At 46.6% G+C, this 24160-nt stretch overlaps 1 protein-coding gene across 3 annotated transcripts in view; it reads right to left on the reverse strand.

Moving 5' to 3' along the window:
* Nucleotides 1-19986, reverse strand: part of kifap3a (kinesin-associated protein 3a) — a 42032-nt gene extending 22046 nt beyond the window's left edge. For all 3 annotated transcript variants that reach the window (XM_031785577.1, XM_031785576.1, XM_031785575.1), the window contains exons 1-16: nt 19806-19986; nt 19100-19231; nt 17766-17908; nt 17587-17639; nt 17303-17444; nt 16328-16427; nt 15564-15688; nt 15184-15282; nt 14101-14279; nt 13159-13321; nt 8320-8420; nt 4347-4455; nt 4173-4285; nt 3798-3963; nt 349-474; nt 34-132 (exon numbers count right to left, since the gene is read on the reverse strand). In XM_031785577.1, coding sequence (XP_031641437.1) covers nt 34-132; nt 349-474; nt 3798-3963; nt 4173-4285; nt 4347-4455; nt 8320-8420; nt 13159-13321; nt 14101-14279; nt 15184-15282; nt 15564-15688; nt 16328-16427; nt 17303-17444; nt 17587-17639; nt 17766-17908; nt 19100-19231; nt 19806-19846 — 1891 coding nt within the window. In that variant the 5' untranslated portion in view covers nt 19847-19986. The remainder of the gene's footprint in view (nt 1-33; nt 133-348; nt 475-3797; nt 3964-4172; nt 4286-4346; nt 4456-8319; nt 8421-13158; nt 13322-14100; nt 14280-15183; nt 15283-15563; nt 15689-16327; nt 16428-17302; nt 17445-17586; nt 17640-17765; nt 17909-19099; nt 19232-19805) is intronic.
* Between the last annotated feature and the right edge of the window lie 4174 nt (nt 19987-24160).

The raw sequence follows: 24160 nt of genomic DNA on the forward strand, positions 1-24160 counted from the left end.
AGATGAATTGTATTGTGGGAAGAGAAAGGATACGTGTGTCCTTGATGATGACGTCCCTGGTGGCCTGGTGGACCACCATCTGGTACAACACATAGACAATCTGACACACAAACTCATCATCCTCCTGTTGGGCTATAGGGAGGGAGAGAGAGAGACAGAGAGAGGTGAAACACAGACAATCTGATCATCCTTCTGTTGGGTAGACACACAGGCACAGACATATGGAGGTCAGGACACAGAGCTCCCCTGAAAAATGTAGTATTTCACTGGAATAACCTCCATTCTGCTCTATCTTAACATTAACCCTCTAGAGAGTGGAACCGATCATGGGTCCTAACTACTACCTACCGTTGAGCAGCTCGATGAGAGCAGGGATGATGCCAGACTTGGCCATTGTGGCAGCACAGGAGTCGTCCATGGACACCGTCCCTATCATGATCACCACCTCTAGGATAAGGTCATCCTCTGCCGAGCCTGGTGGTGGGTGGGGGCAGAGGTCAGGGTTCAAAGAGATCAAAGCTGAGAGGGTGGAGGTCACTAAGGTCAAAGGTAACAGGCCCCAGTGCGTGTGCTCTCTAACATCATCCCATGATGTAGGACCAGTCAGTGACACAGAGAGTGTTGTTGAAGGTTATCGGTTAGAGAGGTTGGGGGGGGGGGGGGGGGGGGGGGAGCCATTGGATCTACTTTTGTTCAAATTGAAAAACTTGGTATGGTCCAAAAGCTTTTACTTGTCAAATCACATTGTATTGGTCGCATACACATATTTTGCAGATGTTATCTAACAATACACACACACAAAAATCAAGAAATTAAGAAATAACAGAACAAGCAATGTCAGAGTCCGGAACATAGCATCATGCTGTGGGGATTTTTTTTAGAGGCAGGGATGGGAGACTAGTCAGGATCGATGGAAAGAAGATGAACGGAGCAAAGTACAGAGAGATCCTTGATGAAAACTTGTTCTACAGCGCTCAGGACCTCAGACTGGGGCGAAGGATTACCTTCCAACAGGACAACGGCCATAAGCACACAGCCAAGACAACACAGCACTGGCTTCGGGACAAGTCTCTGAATGTCCTTGAGTGAGCCAGCCAGAGCCCGGACTTGTACCTGATCGAACATTTCTCGGGAGACCTGAAAATAGCTGTGCAGCAACGCTCCCCATCTAACCTGATAGAGCTTGAGAGGATCTGTAGAGAAGAATGGGACAAACTCCCCAAATACAGGTGTGCCAAGCTTGTAGTATCATACCCAAGAAGACTTGATGCTGTAATCTCTGCCAAAGGTGCTTCAACAAAGTACTGAGGAAAGGGTCTGAATAATAATGTTAAGAAAGTTTTTTATTTCTAATACATTTGCAAAAATGTCTAAAAACCTGTTTTTGCTTAGTCATTATGGATTATTGTGTGTAGATTGATGAGGGGAGTGATGTGATGTGTACACAGAGGAACCCTCTCCACTGCGGCCCCTCTCCACGTGGATGGGGGCGGGCTCTCAACATGGATGGGGGCGGGCTCTCAACATGGATGGGGGCGGGCTCTCAACATGGATGGGGGCGGGCTCTCAACATGGATGGCGGCGGGCTCTCAACATGGATGGGGGCGGGCTCTCAATATGGATGGGGGCGGGCTCTCAACATGGATGGGGCGGGCTCTCAACATGGATGGGGGCGGGCTCTCAATATGGATGGGGGCGGGCTCTCAATATGGATGGGGGCGGGCTCTCAATATGGATGGGGGCGGGCTCTCAACATGGATGGCGGCGGGCTCTCAACATGGATGGCGGCGGGCTCTCAACATGGATGGCGGCGGGCTCTCAACATGGATGGGGGCGGGCTCTCAACATGGATGGGGGCGGGCTCTCAACATGGATGGGGGCGGGCTCTCAACATGGATGGGGGCGGGCTCTCAACATGGATGGGGGCGGGCTCTCAACATGGATGTGGGGCCACCGTGTTGATGAACAGCGTGGCGGATGTGCTGTTACCTACCTTCAGCACCTGGGGTTGGCCCGTCAGGAAGTCTTGGATCCAGTTGCACATGGAGGGGTTTAAACCCAGGGCCCTGAGTTTAGTGATGAGCTTGGAGGGCATTATGGTGTTGAAGGCTGAGCTGTAGTTGATGAACAGGATTCTTACATAGGTATTCCTCTTGTTTTTAGCTCGTCCGGCAGCAAGGCGTCAGTGTCCAACACGTAGCTGGCTTTCCCGTATTATTCGTGATTGTCTCTGCCTCATAAGTCTTGCATTTGAGCCGTTGAATTGTGACTACACTTTGTCCCTGTACTGTCGTTTTGCCTCTTTGATTGTCTTAGAGGGCATAGCTGGTCTGTTTGTACACGTTCGTGTTCCCAGTCACCTTGGCGTGGTTTAATGGGGTGGTTAGCGCTTTTCAGTTTTGTGCGAATGCTGCCATTTATCCACATTTTTTGGTTTGGATAAGTTCTAATCATCACAGTAAGAACAACATCCTCTATGTACCTGATGAACTCAGTCACTGAGTCAGTGTATACGTTAATACTATTCCCAGTCTGCGTGATCAAACAGTCTTGAAGCATAGATTCTGATTGGTCAGACCAATATTAAAACTGTCCTTACTACGGGTATTTTCTTTTTAAGTATCTGCCTATAGCAAAATGGAGGCGTGATCTGATTTGCCGAAGGGAGGACGAGGGAGGGCATTGTAGACATTACAGTAACAGTGTTCAAGAGTGATTGAGCGGCACAGATGTGTTGATATTTTCCTCAGATTTCCTTTATTCAAGTCTCCTGCTATAACAAACGCAGCCTCAGGATATGTGGTTCCCAGTTTGCACAAAGCCCAGTGTAGTTCCTTGAGAGCTGTCGCGGAGTCGGCTTGGGGGTGGACATATACGGCCGTGACGATGACTGAAGAGAATTCTCTCAGGAGGTAATGCGGCCGGCATTTGATGGTGAGATACTCCAGATCGGGAGAACAAAGGAACTGGAGTTCCTGTACGCTACCACAATCACACCATGAGTACTTAATCATGAAACATACACCTCTGCCTTTCTTTTTCTCTGAGAGTTCTTTCTTCCTGTCCGCGCGATATATGGAAAACCCCGCTGGCTGAATGAAGGAGGACAGCATATCCGGAGAGAGCCATGATTCAGTAAAACAGAGTATGTAACAGTTCCTGATGTCTCTCTGGAAGGAGATCCTCACCCTAAGCCTGTCTACTTTATTGTCCAGGGACTGAGCGTTAGCGCGTAATATACTCGGAAGCGGTGGATGGTATGCATGCTTCCTGAGTCTCACTATGAACCAACTCCTTGTTCCTCTTTTCCGGGGATGACGACTTGGAGCAGCCCCTGGCATGAACGGAATTGCCTCGGAAGTTCAAACAAAGGATCCAATTCAGGGAATTAGAACGTCTGGTTGAAATTCTGGTGAGTGACCACTGATCTAATTTCCCAAAGTTATTTCCGGTTGTAGGTAATAATGCAAGAAACATTCAGAGCAAATAATTTAAGAAATAACACAAACAAAAAGTTGTCTAGGAGCTAGAAACAGGGCAACCATGTCTGTTGGCACCATCTTGTCATCTTTCTCAAATTCATCAGGGTGAATGCACCTGTAAGTTACAGCATCAGTCCCCCCCAACTTTTATCGCCCTCTCTGCCTCCCTCCCTCCATGGTTTGAGGCGGTCTTTGAGGCCTACCTGGTTTGAGGTGGTCTTTGAGGCCTACCTGGTTTGAGGTGGTCTTTGAGGCCTACCTGGTTTGGGGTGGTCTTTGAGGCCTACCTGGTTTGGGGTGGTCTTTGAGGCCTACCTGGTTTGAGGTGGTCTTTGAGGTAGGGCACCAGGTTGTACTCCTTCAGCACCAGTTCCCAGTCCAGGTCAGGGATGGTGAGGTTAGCCAGAGTCCCCAGACACTCTATCACATACTCCTCCCTCTCCTCTGCTCCAATCTGAGCCGCTAGGTCACCCACATAGTCCTTATGAGGTACGAGAAGGGGGTTGGTTACTATAGAGACACAGGGCAGGGTTCAGCACTGCAATATTTGTTCTAATAGTGTAGCTATGGATTCAGTTACTAGCATAAGAACACAGATCATGTGAGCCTGTCTAGCCTTATCCGTCTATATCCATACTAAGCATGTTGAAGCTCATCAGTGTTAAGAGTGTGAGTAAGTTCAGTACTCACTATGAAGAGGTTCTTGGTGGGTCCGTCATGTTGTGACAAGTTCCTGATCATCTTCATAATAAGAACATCCTTTAACTTCAGACCCCTCTTCATCAGCATCTTCAGACCATTACCTAGGCACAGCAGAGCAGCATTAGGAGTGTGTGTGTGTGTGTGTGTGTGTGAGTGTTGTACCTTCACAGATGACCTGTGCGTTCCTCTTGTTGGCAGCCAGGTTGATGCAGAAGGAGATGAGCTCAGGTTCCATGTGGCTCTCACCACACTCAAACAGCATCTTCATCAACTGTCAATCAATCATCAATACCAATTCATCATCAATCATTATAGTTGGCCAGAAGTCAGTCAGTGTGTTATGGGTGTCTGTTGCCAAGCCTTTCTTTCTACTGTTTGTGTATGGATGTTTGCTTGGCGACATCATTGGCTGAGTGGATGAATCACATCATCACCATGTTGATGACACTGGTCTACATAGCTTCCATACAGTCATTTAGTGGGTCGCCATGGTGACACAGGTTGGGTTAAGAGCAGAGTACGGGAACAGGCAGCCCTTCCCTGAGGTGAGCAGAAAGGTAGAGGTACAGTACAGTTGCTGTCTAATCGGGTCTGTGCCTGTCAAGACCCTGGAGGGGAAACCTGAAAGGGCTTGCAAACAGACAACGAGGAGAGAGAGAAATAGAGAGCAAGAGAGAGATGGAGGGGGAGGGAGAGAGAGAGAGATGGAGGGGGAGGGCCACCAGGAAACGGCCTTGGAGGTCAACTTTGGGCAGGCACAGGTTCAAAAACGAGTCGCCCACAGCCCCTGCCCTCTGCTCCCCGTCTCCCAGCTCTCCTTCTCTGATTTAACATTAAACAGGAAAGGCTTTAAGCAGGGGCACTGCAGGCCCGCTCCCTGTGAGGAGTCAGCAGTGTGCAATCACACACACACACACACACACACACACACACACACACAGGCCCCGAGTCGGGTATCACATACCAGGGGCCCTGGACCCCAAATCAGCCCCGTCTAGACTCTCTGGCACCTGCCTCTGCTTATTTACCACAGCACAGCCAGAGGAGGCCTAGCGCCATACTACACAGCACACCCTCACTATCTAACCCCTCACTGCCCTCCACCCTCACTATCTAACGCCTCACTGCCCTCCACCCTCACTTTCTAACGCCTCACTGCCCTCCACCCTCACTATCTAACGCCTCACTGCCCTCCACCCCCACTATCTAACCCCTCACTGCCCTCCACCCCCACTATATAACCCCTCACTGCCCTCTACCCCTCTTGATCTAATCCCTCACTGCCCTCTACCCCTCACTATCTAACCCCTCACTGCCCTCCACATCTAACCCCTCACTGCCCTCCACCCCTCACTATCCAACCCCTCACTGCCCTCCACATCTAACCCCTCACTGCCCTCCACCCCCACTATCTAACCCCTCACTGCCCTCTACCCCTCACTATCTAACCCCTCACTGCCCTCCACATCTAACCCCTCACTGCCCTCCACATCTAACCCCTCACTGCCCTCCACATCTAACCCCTCACTGCCCTCCACATCTAACCCCTCACTGCCCTCTCCCCCTCCACATCTAACCCCTCACTGCCCTCTACCCCTCACTATCTAACCCCTCACTGCCCTCTACCCCTCACTATCTAACCCCTCACTGCCCTCTACCCCTCACTATCTAACCCCTCACTGCCCTCTACCCCTCACTATCTAACCCCTCACTGCCCTCTACCCCTCACTATCTAACCCCTCACTGCCCTCCACATCTAACCCCTCACTGCCCTCCACATCTAACCCCTCACTGCCCTCCACCCCTAACCCCTCACTGCCCTCCACCCCTAACCCCACACTGCCCTCCACCCCCACTATCTAACCCCTCACTGCCCTCCACCCCCACTATCTAACCCCTCACTGCCCTCCACATTAACCCCTCACTGCCCTCCACCCCCACTCTCTAACCCCTCACTGCCCTCCACATCTAACCCCTCACTGCCCTCCACATCTAACCCCTCACTGCCCTCCACATCTAACCCCTCACTGCCCTCCACATCTAACCCCTCACTGCCCTCTCCCCCTCCACATCTAACCCCTCACTTCCCTCCACCCCCACTATCTAACTCCTCACTGCCCTCCACCCCCACTATCTAACCCCTCACTGCCCTCCACATCTAACCCCTCACTGCCCTCCACCCCTCACTATCCAACCCCTCACTGCCCTCCACCCCCACTATCTAACCCCTCACTGCCCTCCATATCTAACCCCTCACTGCCCTCCACCCCCACTATCTAACCCCTCACTGCCCTCCATATCTAACCCCTCACTGCCCTCCACCCCCACTATCTAACCCCTCACTGCCCTCCACATCTAACCCCTCACTGCCCTCTCCCCCTCCACATCTAACCCCTCACTGCCCTCCACCCCCACTATATAACCCCTCACTGCCCTCCACTATCTAACCCCTCACTGCCCTCCACATCTAACCCCTCACTGCCCTCCACATCTAACCCCTCACTGCCCTCCACATCTAACCCCTCACTGCCCTCCACATCTAACCCCTCACTGCCCTCCACATCTAACCCCTCACTGCCCTCCACATCTAACCCCTCACTGCCCTCTCCCCCTCCACATCTAACCCCTCACTTCCCTCCACCCCCACTATCTAACTCCTCACTGCCCTCCACCCCCACTATCTAACCCCTCACTGCCCTCCACCCCCACTATCTAACCCCTCACTGCCCTCCACATCTAACCCCTCACTGCCCTCTCCCCCTCCACATCCAACCCCTCACTGCCCTCCACCCCCACTATCTAACTCCTCACTGCCCTCCACCCCCACTATCTAACCCCTCACTGCCCTCCACCCCTCCCTATCTAACCCCTCACTGCTCTCCACCCTTCCCTATCTAACCCCTCACTGCCCTCCACCCCCACTATCTAACCCCTCACTGCCCTCACCCCTCCCTATCTAACCCCTCACTGCTCTCCACCCCTCCCTATCTAACCACTCACTGCCCTCCACCCCCACTATATAACCCCTCACTGCCCTCCACCCCCACTATCTAACCCCTCACTGCCCTCCACCCCTCATGATATAATCCCTCACTGCCCTCCACCCCTCTTGATCTAATCCCTCACTGCCCTCCACCCCCACCCCCTCACTTCTCCTCTACCTTTCCTCCCTGGGCCTGGGGCAAGGCCTGACCCAGCTCTTCTCCCCTCTACCTCTCCCCCTGGGCCTGGGTCAGGCCTTGCCCCAGACCCAGGGGGGAGAGGTAGATAGAAGAGCTAGGTCAGGCCTGCCTGGTAGAGAGGAGAAGAGCTGGGTCAGGCCTGGTAGAGAGAAGGAGAGAAAGGAAAAGGAGTAGGGGAGGGAAGGATATGTTGAGCTGGCCAAAGAGCAAGCTAAAAAAAATAGGTAGCTTGATGAGGAAACCTGTCCAGAGAGAGAGAGAGAGAGAGGGAAGATGGTGAGTAGAGGGGGTCAAGACCATCCCTAGAGGGGAGGGGGTTAGAGGGCCTGGGGTCAAAGGTCTATTTCCGGTCATGCTGCTACCCAGCATCCTTTCTGACACTCCGACCCCGCAGGGCAGATCTACTGGCGACACGAACCACTACACAAACAACCCTGTTTATGAGCATCTGGCCCGCATTTACACCCAATCTTACAACACAAACAAAATAAACATTTAAGTAATCTATGAAAGATTGACAGGAAATCAGACATAACGTAATCAATATGACATCCCCTCAAATCCATTCTGACATCACTCAAATCTTGAACACTCAAAATCAATTTTCTAGATACAGCGCTCCAATTAGTAAAAAGAAAAAAAGTGGTATGAATAAATGGAGCTTTCATCACAGTGAGAGTGAAGGCTAGTCAGCTGTCCTCCGGTGTTTGGGTGCAGATGTACCGCGTCCCCCTCTCTCTCCATCCCGCTCTTTCTCTCTCCATTCTTCCCACTCTCACAAGCGCTCTCTTTGTCTGTCCATCCTTCCCTCTGTCCATCCATCCCCAGCTCTCCATCTATCCCTCTCCACCCCTCCCTCTCTCTCTCATGAATAATTCCAGGGTTGTTAGCCTCGATGCTAATGCTGTCTGGTCTGCAGCCCTGGCCCCTGGGTGTACATTACCCAGTCTTACCTGTGGTATGCAGTCTGTGTAGGCAAACATGGACTTGAATCGGTCATCCACACTGATGTGGTACAGAATGCACATACACAGCTGTCCCTGCTTCTCGTCAGCTGGAACATAAACAGAGAGAGAGAGAAGAGAAGCACAGAGACAGAGACACATAGACAGAGAGAGAGACATAGAGACATAGACAGAGACAGACAGAGAGACAGACAGAGAGAGAGAGAATAGAAGCACAGAGACAGAGAGACATAGACAGAGAGACATAGACAGAGAGAGAAGAGAAGCACAGAGACAGAGAGACATAGACAGAGAGAGAGACATAGACAGAGAGACATAGACAGAGAGAGAGACATAGACAGAGAGAGAGAGAAGAGAAGCACAGAGACAGAGAGACATAAACAGAGAGACATAGACAGAGAGAGAGACAGAGACATAGACAGAGAGAGAAGAGAAGCACAGAGACAGAGAGACATAGACAGAGAGAGAGACAGAGACAGACAGAGAGAGAGAGAAGAGAAGCAGAGACAGAGAGACATAGACAGAGAGACATAGACAGAGAGAGAGACAGAGACATAGACAGAGAGACATAGACAGAGAGAGAAGAGAAGCACATAGACAGAGACACATACACAGAGAGAGAGACATAGAGACATAGACAGAGAGAGAGACAGAGAGAGAGACAGAGACATAGACAGAGACATAGACAGAGAGACATAGACAGAGAGAGAAAAGAAGCACAGAGACAGAGAGACATAAACAGAGAGAGAGACATAGAGACATAGACAGAGAGAGAGACAGAGACAGACAGAGAGAGAGACATAGAGACATAGACAGAGACATAGACAGAGAGAGAGACAGAGACATAGACAGAGACATAGACAGAGAGAGAAGAGAAGCACAGAGACAGAGACATAAACAGAGAGAGAGACATAGAGACATAGACAGAGACATAGACAGAGAGACAGACAGAGAGAGAAGAGAAGCACAGAGACAGAGACACATAGACAGAGAGAGAGACATAGAGACATAGACAGAGACAGACAGAGAGACAGAGAGAGAGAGAGAGAATAGAAGCACAGAGACAGAGAGACATAGACAGAGAGACATAGACAGAGAGAGAAGAGAAGCACAGAGACAGAGAGACATAGACAGAGAGAGAGACATAGACAGAGAGACATAGACAGAGAGAGAGACATAGACAGAGAGAGAGAGAAGAGAAGCACAGAGACAGAGAGACATAAACAGAGAGACATAGACAGAGAGAGAGACAGAGACATAGACAGAGAGAGAGAGAGAAGAGAAGCACAGAGACAGAGAGACATAGACAGAGAGAGAGACATAGAGACAGACAGAGAGAGAGAGAAGAGAAGCAGAGACAGAGAGACATAGACAGAGAGACATAGACAGAGAGAGAGACAGAGACATAGACAGAGAGACATAGACAGAGAGAGAAGAGAAGCACATAGACAGAGACACATACACAGAGAGAGAGACATAGAGACATAGACAGAGAGAGAGACAGAGAGAGAGAGACATAGACAGAGACATAGACAGAGAGACATAGACAGAGAGAGAAAAGAAGCACAGAGACAGAGAGACATAAACAGAGAGAGAGACATAGAGACATAGACAGAGAGAGAGACAGAGACAGACAGAGAGAGAGACATAGAGACATAGACAGAGACATAGACAGAGAGAGAGACATAGAGACATAGACAGAGACATAGACAGAGAGAGAAGAGAAGCACAGAGACAGAGACATAAACAGAGAGAGAGACATAGAGACATAGACAGAGACATAGACAGAGAGACATAGACAGAGAGAGAGACATAGAGACAGACAGAGACAGACAGAGAGACATAGACAGAGAGAGAAGAGAAGCACAGAGACAGAGAGACATAAACAGAGAGAGAGACATAGAGACATAGACAGAGACATAGACAGAGAGACAGACAGAGAGAGAAGAGAAGCACAGAGACAGAGAGACATAAACAGAGAGAGAGAGACATAGAGACATAGACAGAGACAGACAGAGAGACATAGACAGAGAGAGAGAGAGAGAGAAGAGAAGCACAGAGACAGAGAGACATAAACAGAGAGAGACATAGACAGAGACAGACAGAGACATAGACAGAGACAGACAGAGAGACAGAGACAGAGAGAAGCACAGAGACACATAGACAGACAGAGACATAGACAGAGAGAGAGACAGAGAGACATAGACAGAGACAGAGAGAGAGACAGACAGAGAGAGACAGACAGAGAGACAGACAGAGAGAGAGACAGAGAGAGAGAGAGAGAGAGAGAGAGAAGAGAAGCACAGAGACATAGAGACATAGAGAGAGAGACAGAGACAGAGAGACATAGACAGAGACAGAGAGAGAGACAGACAGAGAGAGACAGACAGAGAGACAGACAGAGAGAGAGACAGAGAGAGAGAGAGAGAGAGAAGAGAAGCACAGAGACATAGAGACATAGAGAGAGACAGAGACAGAGAGACATAGACAGAGAGAGAGACATAGAGACAGAGGTGAATGAATAAATGAATGAGGAGCTATACTTACATTCTGCTTCATGGGGCGAGACTAGTGTGCGACACACACATCCACTACAATACAGGTTAAATAACATACAGTTAACCACCACTCTAAAACGATATGGTTTAGTAGTAGAAAAGCTAGCTATGCAAAGACAATGAAAACATGTTCTTATTGCAGGTTTATAGGAGGTTATTTTACAGCAGTCTGAAGGACGTGGCTCTGACTCTGTGTTAAACTGTCAGGTAGCTCTGCTCTCTCAGAGTGTTTAGGAGTTTGACCCAAACCACTGCAGGGCAAATGCAGGCCTCTCCAGAGAGGCAGCTAACTAACACCGTGGAGTCACTGAAACGTCTGAGGACCTAAGTAGTTTTAAGACTGGTCTGTAGAGGTAGAGGGGCCGACCACATTGAGTCAGAACAGAACTAGCGATGGTGATGGGCCTCAGCAAGACCACTGATCTGACAGAGCAGAGCAACCCAGTCCAGTACTAACTGGTCCTAAGCCGTGGTCAGGGATCATGCAGGGGAGGCAGCCTACTGGAACCAGATGGGCTCACTGAACTGCTGGAAACAAGGGAAAAGAGACGGCTTAGAGGTTTCATTGGGAAAACAGGAGGAAGCATCAATTTTACTGCCTTTAATAAAGCTACGCTGCTCAGGCCTTTGCAGTGCCACGATTGGCACAAACATGTGCTTCTCATTAGTGTTGCCCTCAACCTATACCTAAACACACTCACATGAGCTTGCACACAAGACACACTCACACTCATCTGACCTGGCAAACTCCCTCACTACACCGGTAGAAACATGGAGGATCCTTTATGGTGAAAGAGAGAGACCCCATTAAAAACGTTCAAAACACCACTAGAGCCCCAGTGAAAGAAAGAGTGGGGAGCTGTTAAGAATTATCTAGAGTGTTCAGGGGCAGTTAGTGGGAGAGCTAAACTCCAATTACACCCTGTTCTGATTTAAAACCACTCAACCTTGATAAAATCACACCGCCATGCATTAGTGGTCTCTGGGGCAGTTTTGTGGACAGTATACTATTGTTGTTAGTACAATGTATTGAGTAAATAAGAATACTGGTTCAATCTTCAAAGAAAAAATAATAATAAAATGTCCCTTCAATCGTCAATCAGTGCAATGGAATGATTCTGGAATAAATAAAGAGCATTTTCTTTACTGTAAAACGTGGTACTTCAGCAGCACCCATGACAGATAGTCACGTCAACAACAAAGAGTCAGTGGTCAGGTGAAGGGTTGAAAGGATTGAGATGTCGTAGTTGGTCCTAAATCCTGGTTGAGATGGAGAGATCAGGAGGAAGGTGAAGAGGAGGAGTAACCCACACTTCACCCTTTCATCTTATCAGCCCAGGTTGGGAAACCATAGCGGGGGCTGATGGGACAGGGATCAGAGGGATGGCAGACGTCACCTCACACCCTCACAGCAGAACAGAGCAGAGAAGAAAGGTTATCTCTCTGGAGATAAGAGGAGCATCTCTGGACACAAACATAGAGGCAAGGACACCACATCACAGAGGCTAGAGGATGATTAATAAGGCCTCGATTTGAAATCACATGCGCGCATGCTCGCGCGCGCGCACACACTCTCTCTAAAATTAACACAGGAGGTTGGTGGCATCTTGGGGAGGACGGACTCGTGGTATTGACTGGAGCAGAATGATGTCAAATACATCAAACACATGGTTTCCATAGTTTGCCATTCCATTCACTCTCCGTTTCAGCCATTATTATGAGCCGTCCTCCCCTCAGCAGCCTCCACTGAAAATGAGATATATTCAGCTATGTTTAGCCTAAGCGTGGACAGGACGTGCGCCTGTACATGATGTGTGTATGCGTAGGTGCGCGAACACGTGTGTATGTCTCATTCTAAAAGAAAAGAAAGAAAATCCCTCTCAAATCTCTGTAGACCCCTCCTCAGCCTCTCCGGCCAGCTCCTACAAAAACAACATTTATGCTGGGGCCCAGAGTGTTATTCTAACAAATATATTATATTAATTATGCAAGTTACCCGACCCTCCCTGGAGAGGCTTCAAAGGGCCCATCACAGATGCTCCCAGCCGTGCCACATGACCCCCTGGATGAGCTAAAGCACCAATCACACACTGGATCTTGTTTCAGGAAGTCATTTTTCTAATGGCCACCAGAGCCAGAACCAGCCTCGCTGTGTCCACAGCTCTATAACAGCCTGCACCTGCACACACTGACACACACTTACTTAGACATACTGAAATGCACACACACACACTCTCAAACACACACAGGGAGTTGTGTCTGTCAGTACCTAGCATTAAGGAGAGTTTGTGGATGAGTCCAGCCTGAACCATCTGGCTGCGGAGGCCTGTGTCAAAGGAGAGGTTGAGGAGCAGACGCAGGGTAGTGTTCAGTAGGTTCTCATGATCACAGGCCAGCAGCCTGGCCAGTTTCTCCACCGCATGAGTCTCTGCCTGAACACCAGGGAAAAGCCTAGTTACTCAACACATGGCGGTAGAAAGTACACCTCTACACAGCCTAAAGTCTCATCTGTCACAATGGCATGCCCCAGAGTAATCTTCTGCTCTACACTCACTAAAGTCTGTACTAGAAGACATTAAAAAAAAGACTCTTACTCTAACAAAATGTAAACCATTAGAGATGACCTCAATCGGAGGACCTGCGACTTTGTATGTATTTTCCTCACCATGTTGAGACTCCTGGCCTTTATTTCTCCTCCTTCATCCTTCATCCTCCCCCTCTCCCTCTCTCTATCCCCTCTCCCTCTCTCTATCCCCTCTCCCTCTCTCTATCCCCTCTCCCTCTCTCTATCCCCTCTCCCTATCCCCTCTCCCTCTCTCTATCCCCTCTCCCTCTCTCTATCCCCTCTCCCTATCCCCTCTCCCTCTCTCTATCCCCTCTCCCTCTCTCTATCCCCTCTCCCCTCTCCCTCTCTCTATCCCCTCTCCCTCTCTCTATCCCCTCTCCCTCTCTCTATCCCCTCTCCCCTCTCCCTCTCTCTATCCCCTCTCCCCTCTCCCTATCCCCTCTCCCTCTCTCTATCCCCTCTCCCTCTCTCTATCCCCTCTCCCCTCTCCCTCTCTCTATCCCCTCTCCCCTCTCCCTCTCTCTATCACCTCTCCCTCTCTCTATCCCCTCTCCCTCTCTCTATCCCCCTCTCTATCCCCCTCTCTATCCCCCTCTCTATCCCCCTCTCTATCCCCCTCCCTTCCCCTCTCCCTCCCTCCCTCACCATGTCGTTCTTGTTCTCCAGGAAGATGCTGAGTTTCTTGAGGAAGGAGACCACGAGCACCAGTAGCTCCTCGTCCTCCCGGTCCAGGGTCTTCACCAGCATGTGGACGATGTTCTTGTTCCTCATTTTCAGCTCTGTGCGTGTGTCCTCAGCCAGGTTTAACAACAGGTACAGAGCCACTGGGGAGCACAGGGAGAAGACTTGGGACTTGAGAATTAGATATTGCTCTAACCTGTTATTTCTACGTTATAACCAATGCAAACATTTTTTTAAATAATAATATACTATGTAATAATGTAAATGTAAAAAAATATGTAGAATACTATGTAATACTATCACATAATCACCATGTTATTATGTAAAGGGAAGTTATACCATGTAATATTGTCATGTTCTCACCATGTTATTACCATGTAATAACTGATATACCAACTATACAATGCAATGTAATCACTATGTTATTAATTGTAATATTATTGCTTATTACATCATTGCATTATCAGGCACTAACAGTGCTGCTCAACACGTCGCTGGCCTTCTGCTCAGCACGTCGCTGGCCTTCTGCTCAGCACGTCGCTGGCCTTCTGCTCAGCACGTCGCTGGCCTTCTGCTCAGCACGTCGCTGGCCTTCTGCTCAGCACGTCGCTGGCCTTCTGCTCAGCACGTCGCTGGCCTTCTGCTCAGCACGTCGCTGGCCTTCTGCTCAGCACATCGCTGGCCTTCACATCACTGGCCTTCACATCACTGGCCTTCACATCACTGGCTCACATCACTGGCCTTCTGCTCAACACATCACTGGCCTTCTGCTCAACACATCACTGGCCTTCTGCTCAACACATCACTGGCCTTCTGCTCAACACATCACTGGCCTTCTGCTCAACACATCACTGGCCTTCTGCTCAACACATCACTGGCCTTCTGCTCAACACATCACTGGCCTTCTGCTCAACACATCACTGGCCTTCACATCAACACATCACTGGCCTTCACATCAACACATCACTGGCCTTCACATCACTGGCCTTCTGCTCAACACATCACTGGCCTTCTGCTAGGCATGGTAATGTACCACTTTTACTGTACCTCGTAGAAGCTGCTCCTGCTTGCTCAGGAGGCCCTGGTATTTCTTCAAGGCTTTCTCATGTTCCTTCTTCACATTCTGGTTGTCAGGGTCCTCTTCATGTGAAAACAGTCAAGGAAGGAGTACTGCTGCTACACTGATCCAATCAACTCACCATAGAGAACTGATATAGTCACATGTTTTATATCAGTCTATTACAACGTCCAAAAAATAACAACTATCCATTGCCTTTCCTTCTATACTATGATAATTATGATTATGATTCAAATGAAGAGATATGCCAACACTGAGGACAGCAGAGACCCTGAGGTGTTGACCCTCTGTGAAGCAGCAAGGTATTGTAACATCTTTCGTGTGACCTTTGACCTTAGCTGAAGGATATAAGCCTTCTTCTTCTTCTGCAGTTCATCCTGCCAGAGGTCGTACCTCTTCAGCTCGTGTTCAGTGATGTTCATACAGAGGGCTCCGATCTTATAGTGGGTCACTAGCCCATGAAACTGGGAGAAACTGGGGATGGGAAGAGGAAAGGTTTACAAGGCTTCCACTTATTCAAAAGTGCACATCGTTCATCATCATGCAACACCTATTTGGACCACAATCGGGAGCTCAGATTGAAATGATCCCATCTCCTGAGAGCTTAGTCTAAAAATAAAACCTTAAAGCATCGAGTCCAACAGTATCTCTTATCTCCTACTCATAATCAGCCAGACACAAACCAGATCATTGTAAAACCCCAACAGCATAGCACTGCCATGAAGCGAGATCAAGAAAGACTATCAGTTTTCAGAACAGCTTAGATCTGCTCACAACTCAAATTGCTCTTGACAAGTAGTTTATATATCATCCTTTCAAGGGTAAGGTTTTGGTCTATGTTGTCATAGTTGTGTGACTTCTGTCAGAACACACACACGAGAGAGAGAGAGAGAGAAAAGAGAGGGAAGAAAGAGGGAAAAAGGAGAGAGAGAGAGAAGAGGGAAGAAAGAGAGAGAGAGGAAAGAAAGAGAGAGAGGAAAGAGAGGGAAAAAAGAGAGAGAGAGAGGAAAGAGGGAAAAAAGAGAGAGAGAGAGAAGAAAGAGGGATGAAAGAGAGAGAGAGGAAAGAAAGAGAGGGAAGAAAGAGGGGGAAGAAAGAGAGGGAATTGTGTACCTGGAGAAGCAGAAGAAGACATAGATAATGGTAGTTGCCATGTCAACGCTCTGTTTCCAGTCCTCCCTCAGGACTCTGGCCAGAGCTCCCAGGGCCGTTTCTGACGAGGAGCAGACACACAGTCAGGTTAGAGGGGGGGGGGGGGGGGGCAAGGAGAGAGGGAAGTGATCGAGGAAGTGGGGAAGGGATTATTTGAAGGAAATGGACAGACTGTTAGGATTGGGAAGGGAAGTATGGAGTAGGGGTGATGGAAAGAGTCAATTAGAGATGACAGTCAGGTTGGGGTTGGAGGTTAAGGTAAGCAACCTGGGTGAATGTAAGGGGTTCCAGGCTCACATGGCTTTGAGCTATGGGTGACCTTCATTGTAAAGACACATATCACGTTGTTCCATTCCCCCTGGTCCTCTCCTCTTTCCTCACTGACCCCAGGTCTCACAGTTCTACCATTATCACCATCTGACCACTTGATGCGTTTCGACAAAGTGAACCCGTGATGCATATTGACAGTTACAAATGAAGCCATGCCATCTTCTGACAGTTGTAATGGATGATGGCCTTGTGCTGTTGTGAGAGAAAACAGCTCTGTCATCAGGGAAGGGAATAGGAAGGGCTTGGCTGTGTTTTTCTTATGAATGGGATGGGCTGCCTGCTGAGAGAATGGATTATATCAACCAATAACACTAGAGTTTGGCTAGCATCTGGCCTGTATAGCTTTCATACACCCAGCAGAGCAGAGTAGGGATGGGTGCAAGTACTTGAGTATAACCAGTAATTGGAACAACAAATAGCATACCGCAAACGTTTTGCCTTCAGCCTGGTTTCACGCTTATATGCGAGTATTCGAGTACTCAAAATGACTTTCATGAAAATACTCGAACACAGGCATTCTCTAAAATGCCCAGTCCATAGAGCAGATGATTACTCTGGGGCATACCATTGTGACAGATGAGGAAGGAACTCAAGGATGGAGCGTACCATTCTGCAGGAGCTCTTCCAGGTTGTCAGGGTTGCGGGCGAGGTGGAGAATGAGAGTGGCTCCCCTGACCTTCTCTGGGATGTCTTCATACAGCAGCTCCACATAGTCATCTATGCAGTTGATGTTGGCCTCCTCATCCAGCTGACAACGACCCAGATACAGTATGGGTGAGGAATGAGGAGGATTAATAACACAGAAATAATGCAATGAATCATGGTATCAAATACACAGAAATGGACACACACACTGTCACACACAAACAGATATTTGACGCTCTCCTTACCTCCATCCCCTCAAATGGTGTGAGGTCTCTGGGCGAATGTTTCTCTTGTTTGTCTGTGAGGTGCAGGACAGCACAGCAAAGACACTAGTCAGCATGATGAACGTGTATTTACATAATGAGTCATTCAGCCTGCAACTGCAGCCTGTCAGGACCAGGCGTTACCATGATGTAACCATTACCTGGCTTCTTGCGGTTCTGCAGGTAGAACAGCAGTTGTTCCACCTCTGGAAGTTTAGATGGATGAATGAGCCTGCATTCCTCCACCACCCTGCGAGCCAGCGTGGTGATATCTGTGTTGGCGTTTAAGCTTTTAAGGCGGATGCTGTGAATAGAAAATACATATTTTGAGCAATTTTCTTAGAAACAAAAAAAAGCTATTTCCAATAACTTTTCAATGACTTCATCTTTTGTTAAGGCAAAATCAAATGTTTACAAGCCCTTAACCACAGTGCAGTTCAAGACAGAGTTGAGAAAACATTTACCAAATAAACTAAAGCCCTTAACCACAGTGCAGTTCAAGACAGAGTTGAGAAAACATTTACCAAATAAACTAAAGCCCTTAACCACAGTGCAGTTCAAGACAGAGTTGAGAAAACATTTACCAAATAAACTAAAGCCCTTAACCACAGTGCAGTTCAAGACAGAGTTGAGAAAACATTTACCAAATAAACTAAAGCCCTTAACCACAGTGCAGTTCAAGACAGAGTTGAGAAAACATTTACCAAATAAACTAAAGCCCTTAACCACAGTGCAGTTCAAGACAGAGTTGAGAAAACATTTACCAAATAAACTAAAGTAAAAATACAGATCAAGCCCCCAAAAAATCAAGCTAAAGCATCATGTAACAGGGTAGGAAATGACCACTATTTTGGTCAGTGTTTCCCCTGGGACTCTACTTCGTGGTGAACATGGTATGTATAAAAGAACCCATTGGACCTGTTCAGTATTGATGGGCATTCGAGTATTTTCTGTGAACCGGCTCATTTAGCTCTATTTTGTAAAAGAGCAGGCTCCCAAACGGTTCTTCGTTCAAAATGCTTAAAAATCTAGAACCATGAAACAATTGCTCATCTTCAATGTAAAGACCAAAATGTAGGCTACCATTATGCCTGATCGTGAAATGCGATTTCCAATACATTTTCACCTGGCCAATTTATTAGATAATCTGCCAAAAAAAGTACGTTTTATTGTTCCGCACTGATTTTTTTTTTGCGTGGACAAGATTTGACGCGCTCTAGCCACTATTTATTGTTTATGCAATGAGGATTTAATTAATTTGTCATTTATCTACAGAAAAACTCAAAAAGCAGTAGTAGCAGTATGCAAATCAGGGAGCCAAATGAACGGCTCTTTCGCCGATGTAGTTCGGTTCACCAAAAAGATCCGTTCGTTTGCGAACGACCCATTACTACTTACTGTTCAGGTGAGAGTAACTGGAAAAACAACAACTTCAACGCTAATCTAATTTTCGTAGGTAATTCGCTAACGTTACATTAGACCCATGCTTAGCTACATTTTCTGACACTCCTTGCGTTCTCCAACCATCGGGTCCCCCATTTCGCCGAGGATAGTCGCCTCCACCTCATACTGAACAACGAGGGCTTTCTCTGTCGGGTGGACATCCAAACTCCCCCGTTTTACTTTCCTATGGATGGAGAGAAATGGCCAGGCAATTAATAATGATGATGAAGATCTGGATGATAAACCTGTTTTGATTTACAATATTCAATTCCAACCACCAAATCGTTAGACACTACTAGACAGTAAGCTTGAATACCTCAAAACACACTGCCATCAGACACACACAAGTGCAACACCTATCGCGCCTTTACACAAAAAACATTAAGACATGGCTAAAGACCAATCAGACTTGTGAACATAATCCCTAGCTGTTTATTGCCGCTTTCCGTGTCTGTAGCTTGTCCTGTGTTGCTCTGTTGGTGCTCATTGTTTGTATGTATTGTTATTGTAATTATTTTAATAACCTGCTCATGGACTGCGGTTGAAAATTAGCCGGCTGGCTAAAACCGGCACTTTTACTTAAACGTTGATTAATGTGAACTGTCCCTGTAAAGAATGCACTCAAAATACACCAAGTATGTATTTAAAAAATAATAATTTCAAAATACATTATGAGCCACGACGTCACATATCAGTCACAGCTGATTGTCAAAACATCAGCATCTGTTTTCTAGCCACAGCTGGCTAGCTAACGTTACCTTTTCAAGTACCGTGCATCTTCTGCCTGCAGTTTGTCCATTTCGGAAATTATGGAAAACTCACATTTAATTTTCTTTCACTGTAAATGTAAACAAAACGTCTGAATTGTCAAACAGTTACCTAGCTAAAATTGAGAACTCTCATCGTTTATAATCTTGCTGTTGCTAGGGTGAGACTCCCTTCCCAGCATGCAAAGCGGCAAATGCATAGAACGTTGAAATGCCGGCCAGAGAGCACCCTATCGCCATCTGTAGGTTTGGAGGAGAACTGTGTATAATGGGTTTAGCAGATCTGTTGTCCAGTGTTCAGAAGTGTTGTCCCAGGGACCTAATGCAGGAACAACATGACATCAATCATGCGGTCTCTGTTATGACATAGTCAGATTCTTCAATTTCACTCTTTTGTTGGACTTGGTTTAGCGCTTTCCTATCAGGAACCATTTTAATTGTTGAAATTATACGTTTGAGTAATTTAGCAGATGCTCTTATCTAGAGCGACTTACATAAGCTATTATGCTTTGCTCAAGGGCACAGATTTTTCACCTAGTCGGTTCGGTTACTGGTCCAACACTCTTAACCACTAGGCTACCTATCACCCTTCCAATCGGAGACCCTCTTTCTTGGAACCAGCAAGTGATCCATTTTCAAACCTTTTCTATTCTGCCTTGAGACTGTTCAAATCAAATTTATTTATATAGCCCTTCTTACATCAGCTGATATCTCAAAGTGCTGTACAGAAACGCAGCCTAAAACCCCAAACAGCAAGCAATGCAAGTGTAGAAGCACGGTTGTGATTGATTGGTAGGCTGTTTTAGACTGTCTTTTTATAGTGCTGTAGCAAACATGATGGATGTCCCAATAGAAGAGTCTGGTATCTAAGGTCACAGGGTCAGGTGACATTGACTATGGACCTTACAGGTCAGGGTGTAAATATGTGAACTTTCCCCTGAGTTCACTGGCTAAACATTATTTAGGCCTAACAGCTCAGTACTAGGGACAATTCATTTAAAGTAAACTAAAATATATTAAAATGTCTTAATTTATTTATATCAATTTCCTTATGTGACTATTGCACTGAAATGGATGCCTCCAACCCTGTTTAAGATACACTGTATAACAATTCAACAGTCTGAAAGTAGTCCACAGATAATCAATAATGATTGCACATAGTGTATGAAGGGTACAGAAAATATGTGAGATATAGTTGAGATACACTGCAAGCCCTAAATCACCTCAACAGTCTGAATTGGCATACAGTCTGTAGTCAACAGGTTATTAATATTGACAGCACATGTCTTTAAGGGGCAGAAAGTTGTATTACCCAATTTGCACTTTTCACTCAAAAGTGCATTTGCTTGTCAGAGCAACATTTTAAGCTAGCCTTCCAAAGTGACGGGTGATGTCATCACTCTAAAATTAGAATGCGTCTCATGGCGGGCACATAACTGTTTTCTGGTTGTAATAGAATGTACTGGGCATTGCTCTACACTAGATATTTTACTGTGAAGTAATCCATGTTTTGAAGTGTTTGAGTGAAAGGAGGGGCTATAGTTTCCCAATGTGCTGTAATAAGGTTATGTGCTGGGCAACACTGTAAAATCTATGTAGTAGAGTATTTAAGGAGGAGTCTTTGATACTGTTGATCATGCAGGCATTCTCATAGGATTGGCCATGGAGTCATTCCATGTCATTTGGGCCACCATCTCAGTGTTCTGAAATAGTTAGAAACAAGAAAGATTGGCATTCCTGAAACATTATTTTGTTGAAATTTAATTTGATCTCAGAGATATTAAGCTAATTGATTGCACCCAAATTGGCCATTTTAATTAATCGGATTCAAATAATATTCAATAAATATAGTAGATTACCCAACATCCAATTTGGACGAAACTATAAATTCATAGGATTTATTATAGAATTCAGATAATATTCAATACATTTAGTTCCACATTATACCCCAACAACCAATATACAGTATCAGTTCTTTATGTATGACAAGTAATATGAAGCTGTGGCTTGGAGTATTGCTTCTCCATACTAAGTAATGTATTCCCTGTGAATCTGGTGATGGTTTTTTTCTCCCCTGTCCAGAGAAATTAGTAATTGAAGTCACCTGCATTATCTACCATAAAGTATTGTGGAAGTATCAGGTTTTGACTACTAGATGCCGCTGTTCCTGCTATACCCTCACACTTTTTTTAAATCCATTTTGCTGGTATCTTGTGTTTTATTAAATAGATCACAACATTTCCTTTGCAACTTTGGGTAGAAACCCAATAGATTTAGCTCATGATCATCCTCACAATTCAAGGCAGTTCTCCATGAAAGCAAGTTTGTCCTTCCTTTCCTCTTAATCTGTGTGCATGAAACAGCCCCCTTGTGTGTGTGGTTTATTCCCTTCAAAAAAGGTCTGGATTACTTACTGATAGACCATTTTTGTTGAAGAAACAAACCATCGGAGTGGCGGGAAGCCTCGTGGTCAGAATGTTGGGCCAGATCGAATCCCCGAGCTGACAACGTAAAAATCTGTCGTTCTGCCACTGAACAAGGCCACCATTGTAAATAAGAATTTGTTCTTAACTGACTTGCCTAGTAAAATAAAAAAAGTGGCTACATCAGTTTCAATGTTATGTTCTTCAATGGTAAATGGCCCAAACATTTACTGTTTTGCAGTGGTAATGGTACTACTGTAGGTCCTAGCCCATTTCTCCATCAAAGTTTTGAGTCTTCATGTGAGAAAGCTACCACTTATTGGACTATTCAAATCAAACCAAATCAAATGTTATTGGTCACATACACATGGTTAGCAGATGTTAATGTGAGTGTAGTAAAATGCTTGTGCTTCTAGTTCCGACCGTGCAGTAAAATCTAACAAGTAATCTAACAAATTCACAACAACTACCTTTACACAAATGTAAAGGGAAGAATGATAATATATACTTATAAATATATGGATGAGCGATGGCCGAATGGCATAGACAAGATGCAGTAGATGGTGTAGAATACAGTATATATACACATGAGATGAATAATGTAGGATATGTAAACATTATTATAGTGGCATCATTTAAAGTGACACGTGATACCTTTATTAAGTCCATTTATTAAAGTGGCCAGAGATCTGAGTCTGTATATTGGCAGCAGCCTGTCTGTGATAGTGAGGGCTGTTTAACAGTCTGATGCTCTTGAGATAGAAGCTGATTTTCAGCCTCTCGGTCCCAGCTTTGATGCACCTGTACTGACCTCGCCCTCGGATGATAGCGGGGTGAACAGGCAGTGGCTCAGGTGGTTGTTGTCCTTGATGATCTTTTTGGCCTTCCTGTGACATCGGGTGCTGTAGGTGTCCTGGAGGGCAGGTAGTTTGCCCCCGGTGATGCTTTGTGCAGACCTCACTACCCTCTGGAGAGCCTTACGGTTGAGGGCGGAGCAGTTGCCGTACCTGTGATACAGCCTGGCAGGATGCCCTCGATTGTGCATCTGTAAAAATTTGTCCGCGTTTTAGATGACAAGCCAAATTTCTTCAGCCTCCTGAGGTTGAAGAGGCGCTGTTGCGCCTTCTTCCCCACGCTGTCTGTGTGGGTGGACCATTTCAGTTTGTTCGTGATGTTTTTACGCAGAGGAACTTAAAATGTTCCACCTCCTCCACTACTGTCCCATTGATGTGGATAGGGGGGGGGGGTGCTCCCTCTGCTGTTTCCTGAAGTCCACAATCACCTCCTTTATTTTGTTGACGTTGAGTGAGAGGTTATTTTCCAGGCCTACCACTGTAGTGTCGTCTGAAAACTTGATGATTGAGTTGGGTTGAAACATTAGGTTGCTAAGAGATGGACAAACTGAATCGCTTTCATGGAGGACTGGCTTAAATTGTGAGGATGACCACATGACCACACAATTTATTTTCATAATAAGCCAAATCTATTGGTTTTCTACCCAAAGTTGCAAAGGAAATGTTGTGATCTATTTAATAAACCATCAAAATGGATGTGTGGTGGCTTAGTTGGAACACCGGCATCTAGTGGTCAAACTAGGGTACTTTCACACTACTTTAAGGTAAATAATGCAAGCGAATGGAATTACTAATTTCTCTGAATAGAAAAAAAACGTCTCGAGACATTATTACATTGTATGGAAAAACAATACTACAATCAATCAATCAAATCAAATGTATTTATGAAGCCCTTCTTACATCAGCTGATGTCACAAAGTGCTGTACAGAAACCCAGCCTAAAATCCCAAACAGCAAGCAGTGCAGGTGTAGAAGCATGGTGGCAAGGAAAAACTCCCTAGAAAGGCCAGAACCTAGGAAGAAACCTAAAGAGGAACCAGGCTATGAGGGGTGGCCAGTCCTCTTCTGG

The sequence above is a fragment of the Oncorhynchus kisutch genome, linkage group LG13 (assembly GCF_002021735.2).
Source record: "Oncorhynchus kisutch isolate 150728-3 linkage group LG13, Okis_V2, whole genome shotgun sequence".
NCBI lineage: Eukaryota > Metazoa > Chordata > Actinopteri > Salmoniformes > Salmonidae > Oncorhynchus > Oncorhynchus kisutch.